The following is a 21,855-nucleotide window of genomic DNA, read 5'->3' on the forward strand; positions in this document are numbered from 1 at the left end:
TATGGATTTGTATTGTGTAGTATTTAAAATGTATACTTCAGCTCCAACAGCAGACACTATTTAGTGTTTGTCTCCCCTTGAGACCATGACAGAATGAAGGAAGTACAAATATAGCCATTTTAATAATGACTTGGGAAAAAGCATAACATAAAGGGTACACACATGCATGCAGGGTATGAGCTACGCTCCTTCAAAACAAAGTATCTTATTCCCAATCTTTCACTATTACACAGAATGTAGAAGAATGTATTGGTCTGTTTTCTTTTCACTTTATAGGACACAACCAATTCACTTTGATTAGCTTGTTTGTTTACACACATAAAATAAATCCCCTAATACTATGCAGTAGTACCGAAAATCACAATGACACAGTGCTTCCTGATCAGTTAGTCTGCAATCAAATGAAGTATTTTAACCACAGGCCCAGCGATGGATATGTTTCACTCATACAATCATTTAAATAACAGAATTTGTAATAAACAATAATTCATTACATGAAAAGTTGGCTGTCATTATGCTCTCAAATTCACTTAACAACATAAGTCTCAATATCCTTTAAGATTTGAGTTCACTCCAGATTAAATGTAGAGAAATCAAAAATGTTGTAGAGGAAGAAAGTTTCCAAAATGCTAAACAAATTATTTGATAAAAGGAATGTGTCCAGGTAAAACATGGTAGAGTGGACTGGGATGAAATGCAAAAAAGTAAAAGACAAGTCACTGATTCTGGATGTCTGCCTATACATTATCAAAATTAAGTGTGTGAGGGAAATAAAAGTAGTGATGGAAATTTCACAATTCTTTACCTAGGCAGTTTTACATATTTTAAGAGGCCATTCTACACAATGGAGATTAAAAGTTGGGTTCACAGAAATTGAACAGTTCCCAAGTACAGTAAATTGACATTAACTAATAACTGCCACATCCCAATCCTACAGAGAAAATAATTCTATAGCCCCAAACTGGAGGAAAACAATGATGCGAAAGAGAGCATGGAGAGAGGCAGAGCACCGCTGTCTTCAGAGCTACAGTTAAACTTCCGCTGCTGGGCAATAGTAAACTCACTTCTTCCCCCTCAGGGACTTGCGAGCTGCTGGCTTGGCCTTCACTGCAGAATTGGCTGCTGCCTTCTTTGCAGGAGGTGACTTTTTGGGCGTTGGCCGCTTCGATGCCTTGCTCATCAGCTTTTTGACAATGGGTGTTTTGGGCTTGCTCGCAGGTGCAGCTTTCTTGACTGGTGGGGGTGCCTTGACTGGTGGGGGTGCCTTGACTGGTGGGGGTGCCTTGACTGGTGGGGGTGCCTTGACTGGTGGGGGTGCAGACCTCTTTGCTGGGGGTGCAGACCTCTTTGCTGGGGGTGCAGACCTCTTTGCTGGGGGTGCAGACCTCTTTGCTGGGGGTGCAGACCTCTTTGCTGGGGGTGCAGACCTCTTTGCTGGGGGTGCAGACCTCTTTGCTGGGGCAGCTCTTTTTTTGCCCTTAGCCCTTGACTGACTTGCCGACCGAGACTTCTTGCTGGGGGGGGGGCGACGCGCTTTAGGTGGTGGCCTCTTCCCAGCTTTCCTAAGGATCGTATTGAACAAATACACTGATAGTGAGTTTCAAATGGTTCACTGCTATGTATGACAATATCAATCAAAATATTCTCATTGGATTAATTCCACTTGACCTTGGACTCACCTCTTAGGAGGGGGTTCATCATCTGAGTCCTCTTCCTCGGACGAGTCCTCTTCCTCATCAGAGTCCTCATCAGACAAGTCAACCCTCTTTCTGCGTTTGTCCTTCTCCGCCACTTTCTGCTCTTTCACTTTTTCAGGGAACAGAATGGCTGGGCTGTGGAATAAGAAGAGACAGTCTGATCTTTAACCTTTCTGTTCCAGGTGAGTGAACTTCAGGAAATACTGTTCCTGGTATAGCACATGCAATGCAATGATGTAGAGGGCAGCAATATACGTCACACAGTAGCAATGTAATGATGTACAGAGGGCAGCAATATACATCACATAGTAACCTTCCTATAGTAGTGTTCTACCTGGGGTAGTAAGGGTAGCAGAGCTGGTAGGTTCCGTTTAGCCCATTCCCAGTGATCTGATCCATCCAGCCCATCATTTTGCACTTCTGCAGGGTCCTCTTCAGGTTGTTCACTGAGGGAAGAGAAGTGCCCAGGGTCAAAGAAGCATCTTTACATCTCTGATTTAACCTAGCTAATGAGAGCGCTCCTGCAGTTGCAGGTAGATATTCACATCTTGCCAAAGCAGTGTTTCTCTTAGGAGAGTCAGGGAGCAGGTCTTACCCACACGGTACTCCATGCTGTCCTGGTTTGTCTCTAACAGGAATTTGCGGAGTGTGGTGGTGCTGCACGTCTTGGGTTCGTTCATTGCCACAACGGCTGTCATGATAGCGTCCTCCAGGGGCCCGCCTTTAAGCAGGAACTTGCCCCCTTCCCGCTTCAGCTGTGAGAGAGTAAGAGGGGCTGAGATAAACACCTCATACAACAGAGATCCAACATCAGACTTCATGAAGTACACCGAATTGTGCATTCCTTTAGTATAAGGCTAACCTGAAATGTTCCAGAGGCACCTTTTCCAGTGATCTGCTCCAGGTGACCCTTGTCCACAGCTCTCACCAGGGCACTCTTTAGGATATCTGGCCTAGGAATGAAATAGTGACTGCATTGGAAATTCTATTTTTACCTCCACCAATACACACCACTAATGGACATGCCATAGTTCAAAGGTACTGCATTAAACATTCTGTAGATTTGGGTTGTGCAGAGGGTTGCATTGCTATGTCAAGTAATACTGTAAGTTAGCATGTGTTTACAAACTCCAAACAGAGAATAAGAGACCCCACCCATCCCAATATAACAGTAAAACAGGTATTTACCTATGCTCCACGTTGAGCTGAGGGAAGTGCTGCTCCACATATTTCTTGATCAGGATATAAGACGCCTCTTTGGGCTCACATAGCCGTGTGATGATCAGGGGCAGAGCATCCCCAAGGGTCTCTGCCTTCAACCCAGGTGCCACGATGATCGGCTTCTAGCACCAAACCATCACAATCAGAATCACTGTCAAACAAAGTGGTGCTCTGTAGCTCAGTTGGTAGAGCATGGCGCTGGCAACGCCAGGATAGTGGGTTCAGTTCCAGTACAAAAAATGTACGCAAGCATGATTTCAGATAAAAGTGTCTGCTAAATGGCATATATTATCTAATATCCAAACTCTGCCTGCTCAAAGCCAATGGAACAATCACATAATAGTCAATTGTAATTGTTAGTGTTGAAGTTTGTAGATAGCCGACTGAAAATGACCTACCCCTTTAGCAGTTGGTTTATTAGGGGACTGCTTCCCAATGGTAAAGCTCCCAGAAAGGCCTTTACCCTTTAGCTGTGAGAGTGAATAAAATGGTAAAGCAACAGGAGTACGCAGGCAGATAAAACACCAGACACACAGGATATAGGGCACCACAACAAGTAACCCACAGATCAAAAACACTAAGACTTCTGCCTACCATTTGCAATTCATGTTAATACATGGTAAGCTTTGGTCAGTGATAAGGACTCCTCACCTGTTTGACGGTGCCCTTCTCCAGCTGCCTCTTGAGAGCCTTCTTAAGGAGGAATTTCCTCTTCTCTAGGTTAGGGTATTTCTTCACAATGTACTTCATGACAGAATGGGCTGAGGCCCCAGTCTTCTCCTTGCAGGACTGCAGAGGAAATATGATGAGTTGCTGGTGTTGCATTCGTGGGGAATAAGGGAGAACTACATAATACAAAGGTAAGTGTGTTGTTGTGTACAGACCTCAATGGCCTCGATGAGGATGTCGTCCATCTTAGGCAGCTGCATGGTGGAGGTGCTCTTATTAGTGAGCGTTGCACGTTTGCTGGCAGACATGGTTGCCCAGGCGGGAATGGCCCTTTTCACTGGCTTCTTGACTTTCTCTTTCACTCCATCCTTCTCTCTGCAAGCAACCAACAAAACAAAGAGCAATTAAACATTCATCTACACCAATATGGAAGCAATAACCACAGGGTATGTGCACAAGCAACTCACTCTTTCTTCTCAGACTCTTCCCCCTCAGCAGTCTTCTCTCCAGTCGATTCATCAGCTTTCTCTCCCTCAGGTTTCTCACCATTCTCTTTTGTCTCTCCTTCACCTGTGCCCTCCCCCTCCTTGGCTACTATGGCAGCAGGTGCCATCTCTTGCTCCTCCTCAACAGAGGCAGACTCCTCAGAACTGGCATCAGGCTCTGGAGAGAGATGTGGGGGGAGGGAGAACGACAAGAGATTGAAAATGTAAATTCAGCAAGCAGATGTCATGCTTTATTCACATACCACTCAACATGAACTCAGAACAATGTCAAATATTTGGGAAGTCCGATTCCACTCTTAAACCACTAATATGAAAGGATTCGATAAGTGACTATGACATATGGGACTCAATTGGGGCAAGAATCAAGTCCTGCCAAGTGGCTACCATATTCACTCCTAGCCTGTCAATGCTGGGTACATATGAACCAATGATTGATAAATAAATAGATCTATCTATTACACACACTAGATGACACATGGGGGCGCTGTGTTGAAGCCACCTTGACGCCATCATCTTGGCACTCCCCCACAATTGTAAAAAATAGTTTGGAAGCCATAGAAATAAAATGTATTAATGGTCATCGTTTTTCATTTTTGCCACATTTACTCTATTACAGACATTGCCAATCCCCAGTAGTGGGGACAGTAACATTAGTAATCTTAAAACATATATACTTTTTATTTTTTTTGTATGTTTAGTTCACATAATATAACTTTTAAGTAAGCATTATGGTGTATGTGAGCTAAACATAGAACAAATATATAAAGTATATCTTTTTATTTTATTTTTTAGAGATGACTAATTGTACTGTTTCCACTACTGTGGAGTCCCAATATGGTCCACAATTTGCTTCAAACCTCTCAAATGCCAATACATAGCATCAGCAATCTAGGGTTTATATACATCATTGATATGAACACCATAGCCTTCCTGTTCATGTTGAGATTCTTGAACTCACCTCCCTCTGGTGCAGCCGAGGGGGGCATCTCCTGGGGTGGTGTCCTAGCTGCACGACGTATAGGCATGACTCCAAACTGGTGACCAGAGATACAGAGGATGAATTAAAACATTTCCTTTGCATGGTCAGATAAGTTATTAACTGTATTATTAAAATCACAATACAGTTTGATACAAAGCAACTTAGCAAGACCCAATGGTAACATCATGGAGTCGTAAAAGTCACCCACTGCTTCTGTTATCCATGTGCGAGGCAACGTTAATCATGGCCTGTGCACTCATCAAATGCAAGTTACTGCCCTTTGCAAAAGTACATTATCGACCAAAATAAATAAAACCAAAATAAATAAGGAGTGTGCAATATTCTATGAAGTTTTTGAATGGTGGGGGGCATGGAAATAGTTAGCAAAAAATCATAACGAGAAGATGCACGTCCTCAGTAATAATATGGCCATTTTGTTCATTTACCCTACACAGTAATGGCGCTGCATAGAGCTGATGGTAAATGCATCGAAATTGCATTGGCAAAGGAGAAAACGGTGCATGCATTTTTGCCAGAGCTCTATCGTCAAACACTTTTTGCAGTTACTAATGTACAATGATTAATATTCTTACCTTTCGACTCTCTACAAAGATGTTGAAATAAAAACTGCTTCGCTCTCCTTTGTTTAGAATTCTGTTTACGTGCCCCTCCCCCTTGAACGTACACGTAGCGTCGTGGTAAGGTATTGGGCGCGTTCCAAAATAAGTGCAGTCGTCCTGCGCAGATTTTGGGCGCGTTCCTCTGCCCAGGCGTTGCTGACTGACGCCTGACAGATCTTACAACGCATCCATAGGTATTTTACGTATCAGCTAAAGGCTCGGACACACCGGTACGTTTGACGTTCACGGGTACATCGAACGTTTGCCGGCCGAGAATATATAGCACATCTGAACAGTGTTGGCAGTCAATCTTTTTTTCTTCTTCTTCAGACGGCAGATCACCGTCTGCCTTGTTAAAATAGTCCAAACCAGAAGGTGGCAGTAGCGTCGCTTTCTTAAGCTTTATTGTGAATGTCCCTCGGCGTTATGCTAGTGGTAGCCAGAAGAATGGGCATTCTGAGCACAGATAGAACAATGAGCCAATGTATAAAAGTGTGAAGCATCCGGTTGGCGGATCCACTCATGACCAAATGTGGTCAGCCCAGTGGCCAGCTGCGGGAGTAGATGAAGCTAGTTGGATTTTGGCCAACATTATGCTAACTTTCTCATCGATGAAACATTTGATCTCAATACAGTTTTCGGTTACCAAAACTAAAATCTGTTACAAACATTGGACAAAGTTTCGTAGATTTTACCCTGCGTTGTTTAGGAGCGCAAGGGTGAATTGAGTTATTGCACACTTCAGGTTAGGCGTTCTCTAAAGAAAATATGCAAATACGTGCTACATCGCGCCAATAGGATCTCACTGGCTCATGCTTGCCTCTGCCCCCTCCTTGCTTGTTCTGCCCACTATGACTGATTTGATCCCATTGGAAACGACAGGCTGTGGTCTATCTTGGGTTAGTTATAAATATATTTGTTCTGAGTTTTTTTCGGTCAGCCACATCTGTAGCCGCATCATTTGGCTTTGTTCACCTAAAATAGTTCCTCATTCAAAATGCTTGAAAATCGACCTAGAATGAAGAAAAGGCATATATCTAATGTAAAGCCCGAACAGTAGGCTACCAGTATGTCAGCTTGTGATATGCACCTTAAAATAAAATGTTTATTAGATCGCCAGCAAAATGTATTATTTACTGTCTTCAGAGAATGATTTTGTAATTTATTTGCAGATAATTGTTGTTTGAAGCTCAAAAAGTAGTAGCAGCAGTTTCTAAACCCAGAGGCGCATCGCGAGACTTCCTGGGACGCTTGCGAAACAGACCATCCCGGGGTTTGAGTAGTCAATAATGAGAAGTGAAAAATAGTTCCTTAGTTGTTAATTTTCTCGAAATCCAACGACACAACCTGGATTCGAGCCAATGTCTTAAGTAGTTGAATATGTTATTACTCCAACCTCATGAGTGACAAGCTAACTCGTTTTTATTTTCATCAAAACAACTGTATCGGAGTGCTTTTGAATTGACACATGCGCAGTTCGGCGCGAGATGACCGTTAGACCTAATTACGTATTACTGCACATGAGTTTAGCTAGCCAACGTCTTCATGACATCGCCTACAAGCGTTATCTGCGATTTATATCGGGAGAAGCAGTTTCTGCATATCTTCATACTGTACTGTCTTTGGTAGCAGTATACAAATCATGAAGGCAAATAAATGGATCTTTCACCGATGCGATTCCCAACATTCACCAAATTCGCGAAAGACTTATCACTAGTAGCCAGCCAATGTTAACAAACTAGCTGCGCCAATGCGGCTACTGTTGTACAAAGCACTTTTGGTAACTAGCCAGATTGTATTTCTATTAATTTAACATGCATTTTATCAGGGAGTCATACTGAGACCAAGGTCTACTTTACAGATAAGCCCTGAATTACATAAATTACATAAAATACACACATCAATATATAAATACAGAATGCAAGCAGAAACAATAACATGGTCATAAAAAACTAACATCAGTAATAAGATCCTCAATCAGCTTTCTTAATTATCCTAGAGGCACCAGAACATCAAATTTAAGAACATGTTGAAGATTGTTCCACAATTAAGGTGAAAGAAAACTAAAAGCTGGTTTACCTAACAGTAGAGACCAAATACGTTTCCAGTGTTAGCCATCCCTGCGACCGGTTGTGGTAACTCATATGTCTAAAGTTTAGTAATGATGTTAAGTATAGTGGGACTTTTTGTTAAAGGGCTTTACAAATTAAAACAAAGCAATGTATCAACCCATGTGACATGGAAGAGGGACAACAAACTTTCTGGTAGAGAATGCAGTGATGAGTACTAAAATTGTCACAGTAATAAAACGTAGTGTACTATGACTAACTGAATCTAACGGCTAAATGAATGCAGCTGCCACTTCATTATACAGTGCATTCGGAAAGTATTCAGACTCCTTGACTTTTCCCACATTTTGTTACGTTACAGCCTTATTTAAAAATCGATTAAAACAAAAACAAATCCCTCAATCTAGACACACAACGTCAAAGCAAAAACAGGTAATTTTTGGTGCAAATTTATTAAAATTAAAAACTTAAAAATCACATTTACATAAGTATTCAGACCTATTACTCAGTACTTTGTTGAATCACCTTTGGCAGCAATTACAGCATAGTGTCTTCTTGGATATGACGCTACAAGCTTGGCACACCTGTATTTGGGGAGTTTCTCCCATTCGTCTCGGCAGATCCTCTCAAACTCTGTCTGGTTGGATGGGGAGCGTCGCTGCAAAGCTATTTTCAGGTCTCTCCAGAGATGTTTGATCGGGTTCATGTCCGGGCCACTCAAGGGCATTCAGAGACTTGTCCCGAAGCCACTCATGCATTGTCTTGGCTATGTGCTTAGGGTCGTTTTCCTGTTGGAAGGTGAACCAGTCTGAGGTCCTGAGTGCACTGGAGCAGGTTTTCATCAAGGATCTCTCTGTACTTTGCTCTGTTCATCTTTCCCTTTAAAAAAAAAAATCCCCACAGCATGATGCTGCCACCACCATGCTTCACCGTAGGGTTGGTGCCAGGTTTCCTCCAGATGTGACACTTGGCATTCAGGCCAAAGAGTTCAATCTTGGTTTCATCAGACCAGAGAATCTTGTTTCTCATGGTCTGAAAGTCTTTGGGTGCCCTTTTGAAAACTCCAAGCGGGCTGTTATGTGCCTTTTACTGAGGAGTGGCTTCCGTCTGGCCACTCTACCATTAAGGCCTGATTGGTGGAGTGCTGGAGAGATGGTTGTCCTTATGAAAGGTTATCCCATCTATACAGAGGAACTCTGGAGCTCTGTCAGAGTGACCATCGGTTTCTTGGTCACCTCCCTGACCAAGGCCCTTCTCCCCCGATTGCTCAGTTTGGCCGGGTGGCCAGCTCTAGTAAGAATCTTGGTGGTTCCAAACTTCTTCCATTTAAGAATGGAGGCCACTGTGTTCTTGGGGACCTTCAATGCTGCATACATTTTTTGGTACCCTTCCCCAGATCTGTGGCTCGACACAATCCTGTCTCAGAGCTCTACGGACAATTCCTTCGACCTCATGGCTTGGTTTTTGCTCTGACATGCACTGTCAACTGTGGAATCTTATATAGAAAGGTATGGGCCTTTCCAAATCATGTCCAAACAATTGAATTTACCACAGGTGGACTCCAATCAAGTTGTAGAAGCAATGATCGATGGAAACAGGATGCACCCGAGCGCAATTTCGAGTCTCATAGCAAAGGGTCTGAATACTTGTGTAAATAAGGTATCTTTATTTTTTATAAAATGACCAACATTTCAAAAAATATGTTTTCACTGTCATTATGGGGTACTGTGTGTAGATTGATGAGGGAAAAAAAGCTATTTAATCAATTTTAGAATAAGGCTGTAATGTAACAAAATGTGGAAAAAGTCAAGGGGTCTAAATACTCTCCGGAATGTACTGTAGATGGTTGCCATAGGACCAATAGGAATGTCGACTGAATAATCTGCTTTCTACCATTTAGCGAGAGGCAGGACCTATTTCTATAGAAGAAGCCGATTTGTATTAACTAATGTATATATGCTTTTAAGTAGTTGAACATATTACTCCAACTTTGTGAAAGTGACACACCGACACATTTACAATTTGATTATATGGCCTCACATGCGCAGTTCGGCGCGAGACGACCTAGACTCAATGACCTGTTTCTACGCATGAGTTTAGCCACAGATAGAACAATGAGCGGTTTTGTTGTAAAACTCTTTGGTTTAGCTAGCCTGTGTCGCCATGACATCGCCTACAAGCGTCACCAGGAATTTCTATTGAAGAAGCAGTTTATGCCCATCTTCATATTGTACTGTTTTTGCTAATTCCTGATGATTTAATAATGTTACTAGCTGCAGCTAGCGAACTAATGTGCAAGTGCCCATTATCAAACCAAACAAAAATGCTTATTGAAGCACGAAACTCCCTTATCTAACAGATGTAAAAGTTGTAAAGACTTGCTCTACAAAGAAAGATGTAGCTATTATCCAGTTTAATTGTTTTAGTTAGCAATTCAGATGAAAAGGGTGTGGATTACACAGTGAAAAGGCCCTATTTTTGTTGTTGTTGTTTTGCTCCCCTTTTGCAGAGGTCTGTGATCTCTGATTGGCTAATCTCTACTGACAACCGAGTGGACCAAAACATTCTATGAGTAGAATCGGCCAGAATGGTCGTTAGGTAGACAGAAGTCATCTCAAACGGTACTGGCGGGGGTTGTGAAAAACAACAGGCATTGAGCGCATTTGAGTGCTAAGGCTAAAGCAACCAACTGTAGACGAAAGTCGAGAATTGAAGTCAGGGGAGGTAGGTGCAACTTCGACAACCGAAAGTCAGACGCTAACTGTGGTTTTGTAAAAAGCAATGTTGAGATCAACATGGCAGTGTTGTTTATTAACTTTTTGGGGGTGGGGTTTCCAACCCCAATATCATTAACGCTCAAACTAAAATCCTGTGTGTACATTGTAAAATCAATGAATGAGAGAGCCTCATATCGCATCCATTTGTTTTTATCCACTAGCCTGCTATATATGAATCACAGCAAAGTTGGTTCCTGTTTCAGTAATGTTCCAGTGGGTCAAACAAAAACACCCTGATTGGGTGACAACAGAGCCTCCCACAATGCAGGCGATGGCTGCAGGATGAAGTTGGCAAAGAGCAATTGCAGAAACTTGCAGTTGACTGCAGTCAAAACTTCATGACCTTTGATCACATGATTTTGTAAAGTTCATGCAAGGCGCAAGTCGGACAATTTGAAAGGCAAAGATGGGCCCTGACTTGACAAAAGTGATCCACTTGAACGCACCCATTCTTACCAGTGTGTTTTCACCTTAACCACATATGTTATAGCAATCTGCCAGTCGATGACGTGGCATGCAACATTGGTTGATGTATGCAACATCAGAGCAGGGGAACGAGACCCACCAGGAATGACATTGAAACGCTATAGCAATCTTCTACAAGTGAACACAAAACAAGATTACTTGGAACTCAAATGTGGTGGCATTTAAGCCATTTAGCAGTTGCACTCTGCAACTCAGAAGATTGCTATATTGTTGATAAGATGTTACACACTTCTCCAGGCATTAAATCAGATTATCTGTAAAAAAAAATGTAAAAAAAGACAACCTGGAACACCACTTGTGGATCTGCAAAGCATCTACAAATGTTCCAGGTAGTCATCATTGCAGTCACACTGTACAGATGAGCAGATCTCAAAAGGCCTGGAGAAGTGTGTAACATCTCAGGAACTAGGGATGCACGATATCAGAAATGGCCGATATCAGCTAAAAATGCCAACATCGGTATCAGCCTGATGTCTTGTTTAACGCTGATGTGCAATACCGATGTCAAAGCTGACGTGCATACCTATATAACACAGATAGATGAGAACATCTTGCATATAACGTAGGTACATGACGTAATGACGGCACGTCAAATTTTGCGCTACACGTGCAACACAGCATTCCTAACCTAGCCCACAATGTCTGCTGTGTGGATCGAGCAGTCAACAAGTCGAGCAGTCATTTGAAAGAGTAGGGAAAGTTCAGCGAGACAACTCAAAGGCAAAATCCTTTAACTCCAAGATAATGTAATTCATTGCCCTTGACAATCAACCGTTCTCTGTCGTGGGTGATGTTGGTTTTCGCCAACTGCTCGAGTACTGGTACACTTTTTTTGACGGGGGGGGGGGGGGGGGGGGGGTACTATTTTTCAGATTTTGCCATATTGGAGTTACAAAGTAGTAGCATCACATTTGGACCAGCAATATCAACTCCATAAGCATGCTGAGTCTGACAGAAAAGTGGGTCGTCAAGGATTTCATACTGAGGAAAGTCAAATTGCATGCTCATGAATATGCTGGTTGTCATACCGCTGCTGCCATTTGAGAACATGTTTGAAACTTGGAAACATGAACACACTAGCTAGCTCCATTTGAACAACTGACTCTAGAAATAAGATCATCAACTGCGCCTGCAGTAGACGTGATACCCTCTGTCATGGTATTGAAACACCTGCTCAACAAAACTGGCAGGGACGTCAACAAATGTGCATAAAATTTGAGATAAGCTTTATGTGCGTATGGAACATTTCTGGGATCTTTTTTTTCAGCTCATGGAACATGGGACAAACACTTTACATGTTGGGTTTATATTTTTGTTCAGTGTATTATTCGTATTCTAATTCCTAATTCTAAAGCCATCGATTCTGTCACAACAATGGAGTGTGCATGCCCATTCTGACTTCGTCAATGCTAAGCTAACCAGTTAGCTAGCAGCTAGTGTGTGACGTAAGTGCTGACTAGTTTATATCAAGTGAAGATGGCCCCTTTTCCCGACGAGGTGGATCTTTTTACTGGCCCACATTGGCGAATGAAACAGTTTCCCCCGGCAACAAAACTGCCCACACAGGCAGTATTACCCGTTTCTGCTCCATTTCTTGTGTCAGTTTCCGTGTCCATATCAGTGGATGCGACATCTGGTCTGATCATTTACTTTCACCCATCTTGAGTGTTGGTGCCTCACAAATATTACCACACCATCTTGGCCAATGACTACTCCCGGTCCTTTACACTCTTGACAGTCAACTCGTTTGTAGTACACTTTGTTTCCAGTCTCGTACTTCTCATCGGTGGGTCAAAGCTGTTTACGCAGAGCCCTGCGAATTCTCTCTGAACACTCTGCTTCAGTGAACGCTTTTCTTGCCGCATCTCAAATCAAATGTCAACAAGTACAGAGGGAAAATTAGGGTTCGGCCCAAAACGTAGTTGGTATGGGCTGTAGCCATGAACACTGTGCATTGAGTTTTTTGCCATCAAAGCCCACTTTAGGGCTGTTTTCCAGTCACATTGTCTTGCTTCACTTCTTGCTTCACTTTCAGCATAATCTCTGTGAGTGTTCGATTATGTCTCTCCAGAAGTCCATTGCTCCATGGACTGTATGCAGCAGTTGTCTTTACATCCATGTTGTAATTTCTCCAGCCATTTTTCTTATTTAATTATTATTGAATTCTCCTCCATTGTCACTGTACAATTTCTGGGGTGGGCCATGCACACTTATCCAAGAATGAAGTGCTTGACAATTTCACTGGGTTTCTTTATATTCACAAATGCTTCCAGCACTGAAGTGGTTGATTATGTGAAGGTACCAAACACTTGGTCCTAGCTCGTGTAGATCTACAGACACGGTTTCATTGTACTTGGAAGCCAGTGGCAAACCCAACAGCTGGTCTGGGCTTAGGTTTGCTGTATTCTGGCATGTCTCACAACTGAACTATCTGCCGTAGAATGGAAATACTTACATCATTATTCCCAGAACTGCTGAGTAATTTCTGAAGTCTGTCAACTGTAGCATGTCAAAACTGTTTGTAAAGTTTTAACAATACTAGTTTTTCCTGTTCTCTGTGACTGTTAGAATCTCCATGAGCTCGGTGTCTGTAAGAATTTCATTTTTACATGGACTCTGTATGATGTCATTGTCTAAAATGTTTACACAACAGTGGCCTGAGGTAGTAAGTTCAAGGGTCACTGGTTGTTTAAACATCACTGCCATGTCATTTTTATGTCTAGTACAGCCCCTGCCTTCTTGAGGGAAGCTTTGCTTAATAGTAAGGGGATATCTGTAGGGACCACCTCTGTTTCAATGTGACACTTAGTCTGACCAATTTTTGCTGGTATCTTGACTCTCTTGGTAGGATAGACGATTCTCCAAATTTGAAAGCTCTGTTGCTTGGTGTCAATCATATTTCGTATGAGATAGCCATCAAGGCATTTTGCACCACACACTGTGCGTGTACATGCAGTATCAATCACAGCAGATCCTAAGGATTCAACTATAAAGATCTCAGAAGCAGATTTGTTTGAAAGCAGTGTAATGTTACACTGCTCTCTCTGTGTTTACATTTTCCTGTTAGTTAAACGTGCTCATTTTTATGAGGAGTCTTTAACCCAATGTTAAGTGCTTTGACAAATAGCACATTTTGATCTCCATCCATACCTGTCCAGTGGATTTGTGCCGGGCAATGGCGCCCTCGTCTGGTTATCTTGAGAACGTGACTTGTTGGCGCCCTTTCTCTGACGCTCAGTGTAATATGCAGCGTCACTCACTTGCATTCCATCTGTTATTGGCGCAAGACGACTTTTTAGTGCCGACTTCATTGACTCAAGTCAGCACAGTACAAGCAGTCAAAGCCAACCGTATCTCCCTACCATCCAGACAGGCAGTACCTACAGGCAGTATCTAGCAACTTGAAAGCTGCATCCAGGAGAACCATGTCGTACTTGCGCATCCTACCTATTGTACCGCTGTTCGAAATCAATTATGTAGTCCGTCAACGCAGCCGAAATGTCTCTAGTAACTGTCAGTTTGAATATGCCTTGTAGGCACCGTCTTTCTCTTCTTTAAGAAACCAGTGCTCTGATCAAAGTTCCCATACCATCATCCTTGTTCAAATCCTCAAAGGAGGGATAATACCACCACAAGTGCTTGCTTTTTCTCGTCCAGATAGTAAGTAGTAAATAACCAGTGTCCAGATTCCAAGTTCATTTTTCCAACTTTCATACGACCACTCCTCGTCGAAGCGAGGTGGCACATTGTAGTTATTAGCCATCTTCTGCTACCAACGTTAACTTAAAATGACAACGACTCGGTTCCAGTTAACAACGTTCACTAAACCATATTTCCACAGTACATGGTTGCCATTGCACTCGGGCCAGGTCCATCAGCAGACTTCCGCGCATGCGTACTAATAACAGAGTATAGGGATAGTTAAAACATTAATTTAACAGTAATTTGGGATGCAAGATGATTTTTAAACCAGTGATTTTGCACTGCGATGTGCTTAACCGGATCCCATAGAATGACAAATGTTGAAAATTCTTCTGAACTCCTGAAAGTGACAACGTAGCAATTCTAATTGAAATGCTGCAGTATAGTATCTGGGATATGGCGCTCCCAGATATGCTTACCAGTCACCAACCTTTGTCCTGCAGAAGCAAGACACTGTAGACTACAGCTCCAATACCATACTGGTTTCCGGTCTGTCAGAAGGTGAAATTGTCTGAAATGTGATCAAAGAATGGTGTGATACAGGCTCTCTTACCCGCCTACATTTCTGCAGGCTGTATGCGAATGCTTTTTGCAGATGTTTGTGCTCATCCACTACAGTTGACAGTCACTTCATTGACTCTACACCTGAATCACAGGTCAAAAGATACAAGAGCATTACATAGGAATTCTGGCAAACATCCTAAGGCAATTTAAGACATGCAAGATATGACTTGTCCTACATCATTCATGCCTCATCAGGCTCAGCTATTTCGTTACAATATTTCCTCACTCGTCTAAGGGGTATAAAATAAGATGTAGGGTCAATTCCTGTGGAGGAAAAGGTACTGTCGATACTTAACTTTTCAATCAAAAAGCATTAATAAAAAGGAACAAACCGGCAACTCTTGGAAGACAATGGAAGTTGACTCAAATTTTTTGTATTTATGAGAAAATAATTGTTCTAGTTAACTTCCATTGTCCTACAAGAGTTACTCAATATCTTTCAGAATCCCTATACTGTAGCCTCATTTTAGAGATAAATGCTTGACACTGCCACACTTTCATCTTCAGACTGTATCGCCAGCAATGTTAAAACACAGTAACAAATCTTCACATTGCAGTGCAGACATCACACTCCATAAAATCACCATTGCATTTGCAATATTTTTTAAATACCTTTTTTGTCTTTAATGTATTTACAAGCTTTTCATTTGCTCGGTAGGTCTTAAGTATTACAAGCACTTCATGTTCAGCAACCTTGGCATTTTCTTTTTAATCTTGCATTTTATCCATTGTTCATTGTTGTTTATTCACGTTCATTTAAGTGTTATTTTGTGGACTGATTTGCATTGCTTCTTGAATGCATATCTCTTCCTCTTGGGAGGTTTATGTACATATCACAGAGTGCACTTCCTGTGGTTATTTACTGATAACCTTTGACCTCTGATGTCTTACAATGTCAATTGTCTCTGTGCATCCACCCTTTCTCTGCCTTCCCCTTCATCCCAAAATAACTTTTTACCCTGTTTTCAACCAAACACGGAATCCAGGGAGGCTATTTATTTCACAATTATTATTGTTATTATAATTAATAATATTATTTCTATTCGTCATCAATGTTTTCCTCATTATGAGCATCTGCAAATGTTAAATAAACTTCCATATTTGCAGTCCTTTAAAAAAATAATAAATTAAAGAGTCTGGAACCTATGTATCTTTAAGTCTCTTCTTAAAAAGTAACAAAAGAAAAGTTAAAATTTAAAACAAAAATATTTTTCTATGTATAATACAGGTATTTAGTGCTTCAGCCGTTGGAATTCAAACTCAAAATGGTCTCAGAACCGTACCGCAGAAAAAATTCCAGCCGTAAACATGTCGTCCTGCCCGCGCTCATTTTGTAGGTTTGTCTGTTTGTTTTGCTATGAAGATGCAGTTATTCTATGTAGCAACAGCTGGCCTCTTGTCCTGGGGGCTTACAGCGGCCGCCTGCTCCCTTGTCAATTATCCTCCGACTCCTCCTCGGCTTCCCTCAGCCAGGTGAAGAAAGCCGTTACAGACTTGAGAGCCACACCCTTGCCCAGCTCCTCTGCTGGGTCTTTGCTGGTCTCCCACTTGTAAAAAGCGTCCTCCGAGATCACGTCCTCATCATACAGACAATCGAAGAACATCCGGAGCAGGTCTGGAGAAAGAGAGACAAGAGGGGAAAAGTGCTATGATAACCATCAAATCCCATGGTTTAAATTAGTCTCCGCTTTCAGTGTGTGTGAGGGTATAGATATGCATGTAGGTTAATGAATACACTTCAAATAATAGCAATGGCTGCATGAGAAAACCATGAAAGGATGTCTGCTGTCAAGAATAAAAAAGTAAAAGTAAAATGCAGGGCAGGAGACAGAACCGTGCTTATATCTTTATAGTGAATATTGAGGTTGAAGGGTCTGATTGGGATGCTACTTACTAGGAGGCTGATCCAAAGTGACTATCAGCGCCTGCAGTGCATAAAGTGCTTGAAGCTGTCGCTCAGTGTCTGAGTTAAGGTACTTGAGTAATACGGGCAATCTCCTCTGAATGATGGCTACGTCCACTCGACAGGAAGCACTTTCATCTACACAAGAAACAAAAGATGCAAAGAATTGTTGAATTCCTCTAGCTATATAATATATATAAAACAACATTGATCTGTTCCTAGCTAAAGGAATGGAGAGCTTACCTTTCACCGCTGCCTTACACACAGCCGTCATCAGAGCTCTCAGGAACGGAGAGGAGCTCATCTGAGATTCATCTAGATTTGCCTGGGATGTGGATGATAACAGAGGAGCACAAAGGAGCTCCGCTTAGACAGAGGTGAAAGCTTCTCGATATCACTGCCTGCATCTGTGACACTTCACTTGAAATATGCAACACTATGCATGTATAAACACAACATGCGTATGACATGAAGTCAAACGTGGCTGTGCTGAGCTGTGTGGCGGGCGTAATACTACAGTCCGTACCTCTACCCAGTCAAAGATCTGCTCATCACTGGCCATGTCCTCCAGCAGCAGTCTCTCTAGCTGCTGGTTGAGCACCACAAGGGACAGTGCTGTCGTGGCGAGGGCTGCCTCATGGCTGGAGCAGTCCGCCTCAGTGAACTGGAGCTTCTGACAGGAGGAGGACATGGAGAGGAGGGGAAATGAAGAGGGTTAGGTTGCTGTGAACCTGTTTCTGTTGGGATGCCTCCATGCCGTAATACAGAGGGTTTATCTCACTAACCTGCTCTGAGATGAAATCCTGGACATCCTCTCCCTCTGGCAAGAAGTCACTCCAGCTGAGGCCCGACTCTCTCCACAAGGTGCCCACTTTCCTATGGCTCTGTGTAGGAGACAGACAGGATAACATGTCAGAAACCTGGCATCCAATAGTTAATGACTTGTTTACTTGATATGCACTATAACGCACTCACACCCGTCTCGTTTACACCTCTCGTCTAAATCATAAAAAAATATCTGACAGCTATGTTAACTGTTCTCTGTGAGGGAAATGTTGTTTGAAAGCGGTAAAGGGGCTAGGAGTAAACTAGGAGTAAAACCGACAAAATGTCACTTACCATTTGTTTGCATAGTATGTGCAGTATTTCAGAAAATAAGATCCCAGCTTTTCCCACAGGAAGTAAAGGTTTGCTTAATTCACTGTGGACAAACAGAGAAAACGATTAGATGTCTCCGGCGGTTCCATCCCGCCCAACTGTTTTTCTTCATATCTCAGTTTACAGAAAGCCACAGCAGGGAATGGAGGTGTGAGAGCCAACATCAACACTCCATAATCAGTGAACTGAGATAGCCACAGTCAGTAATATTTGACAGAGGCAACGAAATGGAGTACATTTGTCATCCTGCAGACTGTGAGATCTTAATAAATGTGGGTTGCATGTGGACTGATCTGATAAGCTCTGTTGATGCAATAGTAACCCCCTCTTGATCTCCATAACTTTACAGGGAGATAACAATACAATATTGTGGTGCTGTAGAGTAGCGGTGTTACCTAAAGAGCTCTCTCATAGAGAAGCCCCTGTCTCTCAGCACAGGGCTGAGCAGCTCGGCCAGATACAGCCAGATATGGGGAATGTCAATGGCCATGTCATCCGCCAGCTCAAGGGTGTCAGCAAACCTGGGAAAGATAATCTGATGAGACGGCCATTTTAGATACAGCACAGTTGTTAGATGACACATGTTGAATGAGAGCAGATGGATATGTAGGCAGGCTGACCCTTTGAAGAACTGGGGCTTGGCCAGGATGTCCTGCTGCACCAACTGGAAGAGGAGCTTGCCCATGTGGTCCCGTGTGATCTGACTGCGCTCCAGAGTGGACTCCACCCCCACACGCACAAACACATGGAGCTGAGAGGACATGTCCAGCTCATCCACACACTGCACAGCCTCCTACAGAGAATACAACAAACACATATCTTTGTTTTACAAACTTCCTTTCGAGAGTAAAACACAAAGGCATTCACATACAGTATGCAATATAATAGCATTATTAAATTATTCCACCTTATAATCGTTGATGTGCAAGAACTCGTCAATGATAGCTCTGGACTTCCTCTCCATCTCCTCCTCAGAGAGGGTAGGTCTGTCTGGAGACTGGGCCACCACAGGCTCTGCTTTCACTGTAGGGAAAAGAACACCGTTACAAGAGTGCTCCCCTTATAGAGTGTGTGAGTGAGTGTCCACTGACTCCGTATGTTTAGTCAGTCTAGAACTGTCCTCCTGTTCCCTCACCAGGCTCCCTGGCACTGCTGCGCTCTGGCTCAGTCTTGTCCTCGCTTACGCTGGGCCTCCTGGGGCTCTCCAGCTCTCTGCGGGGCTCCTCAGGACTCAGGGCCGGGCTCTCCGGAAGCTCCTTGGCACTCCCGCCTCGGACGAAGGAACCGGGCCTCGACGGAGCTGGGCTCAGGGGCTTCTCACTTCGCTCTCTCCCTGCACTGCTTCGACTGGGAGAACACACACACACACATACACCATGAGTGAATGTTTTGCCCTAAAATGGGACGTTCAGAGTTCGAGACCAAATCCATAAGTTTCAAAATGCGATCATTACCTGCCCAAGGTTCTTCTAGTGTCATACTCTAGGTTCTGTGCCGGTGGGGTGGTTTGATGAGATTGGGTGGACTGGAGTGCAGAGTACCGGTTTAAACTGGCACCACCACCACCAGACCGGGATAATTCTGATAGGAGACAAAATGAAGCAGCAGAAATTACATTTCAACCAGGACACAAGTATGACTAGTTCACCTGCATCACCAGTGTGTGTGTGACGGTTAGCCAAGCAGTCTTGAACCTCTGTGGCATATCTAAAGCTATAGCTTGTGTCTGAGGTCGAGCAGATGGTAGATAGACAATACAGTACAACATTCAACCGACCTTTACTTGGCGGTGTCTTAAAAATTCCTGTTACTAGTTGCAGGTGGAACTCCAAAAACCAGAGAATATTCAGAAAAATATAAAATCCACTTTTTTGCACCGAGTGAGGAGTTCCCTTGCAATTTTAGCTGCTGAACATCTCCCATTTCCCGACATCTTTGCAGGAAATATTCAATTTTAAGCGACGCAGCTGCAGCCACATATAGAAGATGACAGTGCGTCACACAGGACCACCCAAACAAAGATCTACACAAATGCAAGAGGCACTCGGTACAAAAAGTGGATGAATTCTCTTGAGTATTTCCTCGTTATCGAAGTTCCACCTACAACTGGAAACAGACGTTTATAAGACGCTGGTGCTTTCCAAATAGAGAATGAAGGAAGTGTCGTCAAGTAAAGGCAGGTTGAAAGAACGTCCCCAATCCATAACCCATCCTATGCTAGAACCCTGTACAGAGTAAATGGATATAACGAGAGCTATCTAACAGTATGTCTCATAGGACAAGGTGTGGATGCTTACAGACGGTAGGCAATTAAGGTCACAGTTATGAAAACTTAGGACACTAAAGAGGCCTTTCTACTGACTCTGAAAAACACCAAAAGAAAGATGCCCATGGTCCCTGCTCATCTGCATGAACGTGCCTTAGGCATGCTGCAAGGAGGCATGAGGACTGCAGATGTGGCCGGGGCAATAAATTGCAATGTCCATAATGTGAGACGCCTAAGACAGCACTCCAGGGAGACAGGACGGACCGCTGATCGTCCTCGCAGTGGCAGACCACGTGTAAAAACACCCGCACAAGATCGGTACATCCGAACATCACACCTGCGGGACAAGTACAGGATGGCAACAACAACTGCCCGAGTTACACCAGGAACACATAATCCCTCCATCAGTGCTCAGACTGTCCATAATAGGCTGAGAGAGGGCCTGTTGTAAGGCAGGTCCTCACCAGACATCACCGGCAACAACGTCGCCTATGGGCACAAACCCACCGTTGCTGGACCAGACAGGACTGGAAAAAAGTGCTCTTCACTGACGAGTCGCGGTTTTGTCTCACCAGGGGTGATGGTCGGATTTGCGTTTATCGTCAAAGGAATGAGCGTTACACCGAGGCCTGTACTCTGGAGCGGGATCGATTTGGAGGTGGAGGGTCCATCATGGTCTGGGGCGGTGTGTCACAGCATCATCGGACTGAGCTTGTTGTCATTGCAGGCAATCTCAACACTGTGCGTTACAGGGAAGACAACCTCCTCCCTCATGTGGTACCCTTCCTGCAGGCTCATCCTGACATGACCCTCCAGCATGACAATGCCACCAGCCATACTGCTCGTTCTGTGCGTGATTTCCTGCAAGACAGGAATGTCCGTGTTCTGCCATGGCCAGCGAAGAGTCCGGATCTCCATCCCATTGAGAACATCTGGGACCTGTTGGATCGGAGGGTGAGGGCTAGGCCCATTCCCCCCAGAAATGTCCGTCAACTTGCAGGTGTCTTGGTGGCTGAGTGGGGTAACATCTCACAGCAAGAACTGGCAAATCTGGTGCAGTCCATGAGGAGGAGATGCACTGCAGTACTTAATGCAGCTGGTGGCCACACCAGATACTGACTGTTACTTTTGATTTTGAACCCCCCTTTGTTCATGGACACATTATTCAATTTCTGTTAGTAACATGTCTGTGGAACTTGTTCAGTTTATGTCTTATGTTTATATAAAATTTACACGTT

At 43.3% G+C, this 21,855-nt stretch overlaps 2 protein-coding genes across 18 annotated transcripts in view; both read right to left on the reverse strand.

The window, feature by feature from the left end:
• Window positions 1-103: 103 nt before the first annotated feature.
• On the reverse strand, window positions 104-14,801 carry LOC120065122 (heterochromatin protein 1-binding protein 3-like). Of its 5 annotated transcripts, none has more exons than XM_039015865.1 (13): window positions 5,666-6,380; window positions 5,052-5,127; window positions 4,055-4,250; window positions 3,803-3,962; window positions 3,570-3,707; window positions 3,317-3,388; window positions 2,886-3,040; window positions 2,560-2,650; window positions 2,293-2,452; window positions 2,032-2,143; window positions 1,680-1,832; window positions 1,407-1,562; window positions 104-1,322 (listed from the first exon to the last, which is right to left on the reverse strand). In XM_039015865.1, exons 2-13 carry the CDS (start codon window positions 5,116-5,118, stop codon window positions 1,061-1,063), a joined length of 1,722 nt encoding a protein of 573 aa, XP_038871793.1. In that variant the 5' UTR covers window positions 5,119-5,127; window positions 5,666-6,380; the 3' UTR covers window positions 104-1,060. The 5 variants fall into 5 exon arrangements, with proteins under 5 accessions (XP_038871793.1, XP_038871792.1, XP_038871790.1 ...); XM_039015864.1 differs by having other exon boundaries at window positions 104-1,300; window positions 1,340-1,562; XM_039015862.1 differs by lacking the exon at window positions 5,666-6,380 and adding an exon at window positions 14,175-14,801 and having other exon boundaries at window positions 104-1,562.
• A 1,087-nt stretch (window positions 14,802-15,888) lies between these two features.
• Window positions 15,889-21,855, reverse strand: part of LOC120065123 (eukaryotic translation initiation factor 4 gamma 3-like) — an 86,071-nt gene continuing 80,104 nt past the window's right edge. For all 13 annotated transcript variants that reach the window (XM_039015872.1, XM_039015876.1, XM_039015878.1 and 10 more), the window contains 11 exons: window positions 19,806-19,932; window positions 19,487-19,698; window positions 19,259-19,374; window positions 18,972-19,144; window positions 18,747-18,872; window positions 18,313-18,394; window positions 17,979-18,077; window positions 17,720-17,866; window positions 17,437-17,518; window positions 17,185-17,331; window positions 15,889-16,905 (listed from right to left, as the gene is read on the reverse strand). In XM_039015872.1, coding sequence (XP_038871800.1) covers window positions 16,724-16,905; window positions 17,185-17,331; window positions 17,437-17,518; window positions 17,720-17,866; window positions 17,979-18,077; window positions 18,313-18,394; window positions 18,747-18,872; window positions 18,972-19,144; window positions 19,259-19,374; window positions 19,487-19,698; window positions 19,806-19,932 — 1,493 coding nt within the window. In that variant the 3' untranslated portion in view covers window positions 15,889-16,723. The remainder of the gene's footprint in view (window positions 16,906-17,184; window positions 17,332-17,436; window positions 17,519-17,719; window positions 17,867-17,978; window positions 18,078-18,312; window positions 18,395-18,746; window positions 18,873-18,971; window positions 19,145-19,258; window positions 19,375-19,486; window positions 19,699-19,805; window positions 19,933-21,855) is intronic.

Source organism: Salvelinus namaycush, chromosome 20 (genome assembly GCF_016432855.1).
Source record: "Salvelinus namaycush isolate Seneca chromosome 20, SaNama_1.0, whole genome shotgun sequence".
Classification (NCBI taxonomy): domain Eukaryota; kingdom Metazoa; phylum Chordata; class Actinopteri; order Salmoniformes; family Salmonidae; genus Salvelinus; species Salvelinus namaycush.

Bases quoted from the DNA above. Each gene is read 5' to 3' on its own strand.
- LOC120065122 (XM_039015862.1), bottom strand. From the start codon at position 5,118: ATGCCTATACGTCGTGCAGCTAGGACACCACCCCAGGAGATGCCCCCC. The intron at 3,708-3,802 runs GTCTGTACACAA...TTTCCTCTGCAG, and splicing joins TCCTCATCGAGGCCATTGAG to TCCTGCAAGGAGAAGACTGG. The intron at 3,389-3,569 runs GTGAGGAGTCCT...TCACTCTCACAG, and splicing joins AGAAGGGCACCGTCAAACAG to CTAAAGGGTAAAGGCCTTTC.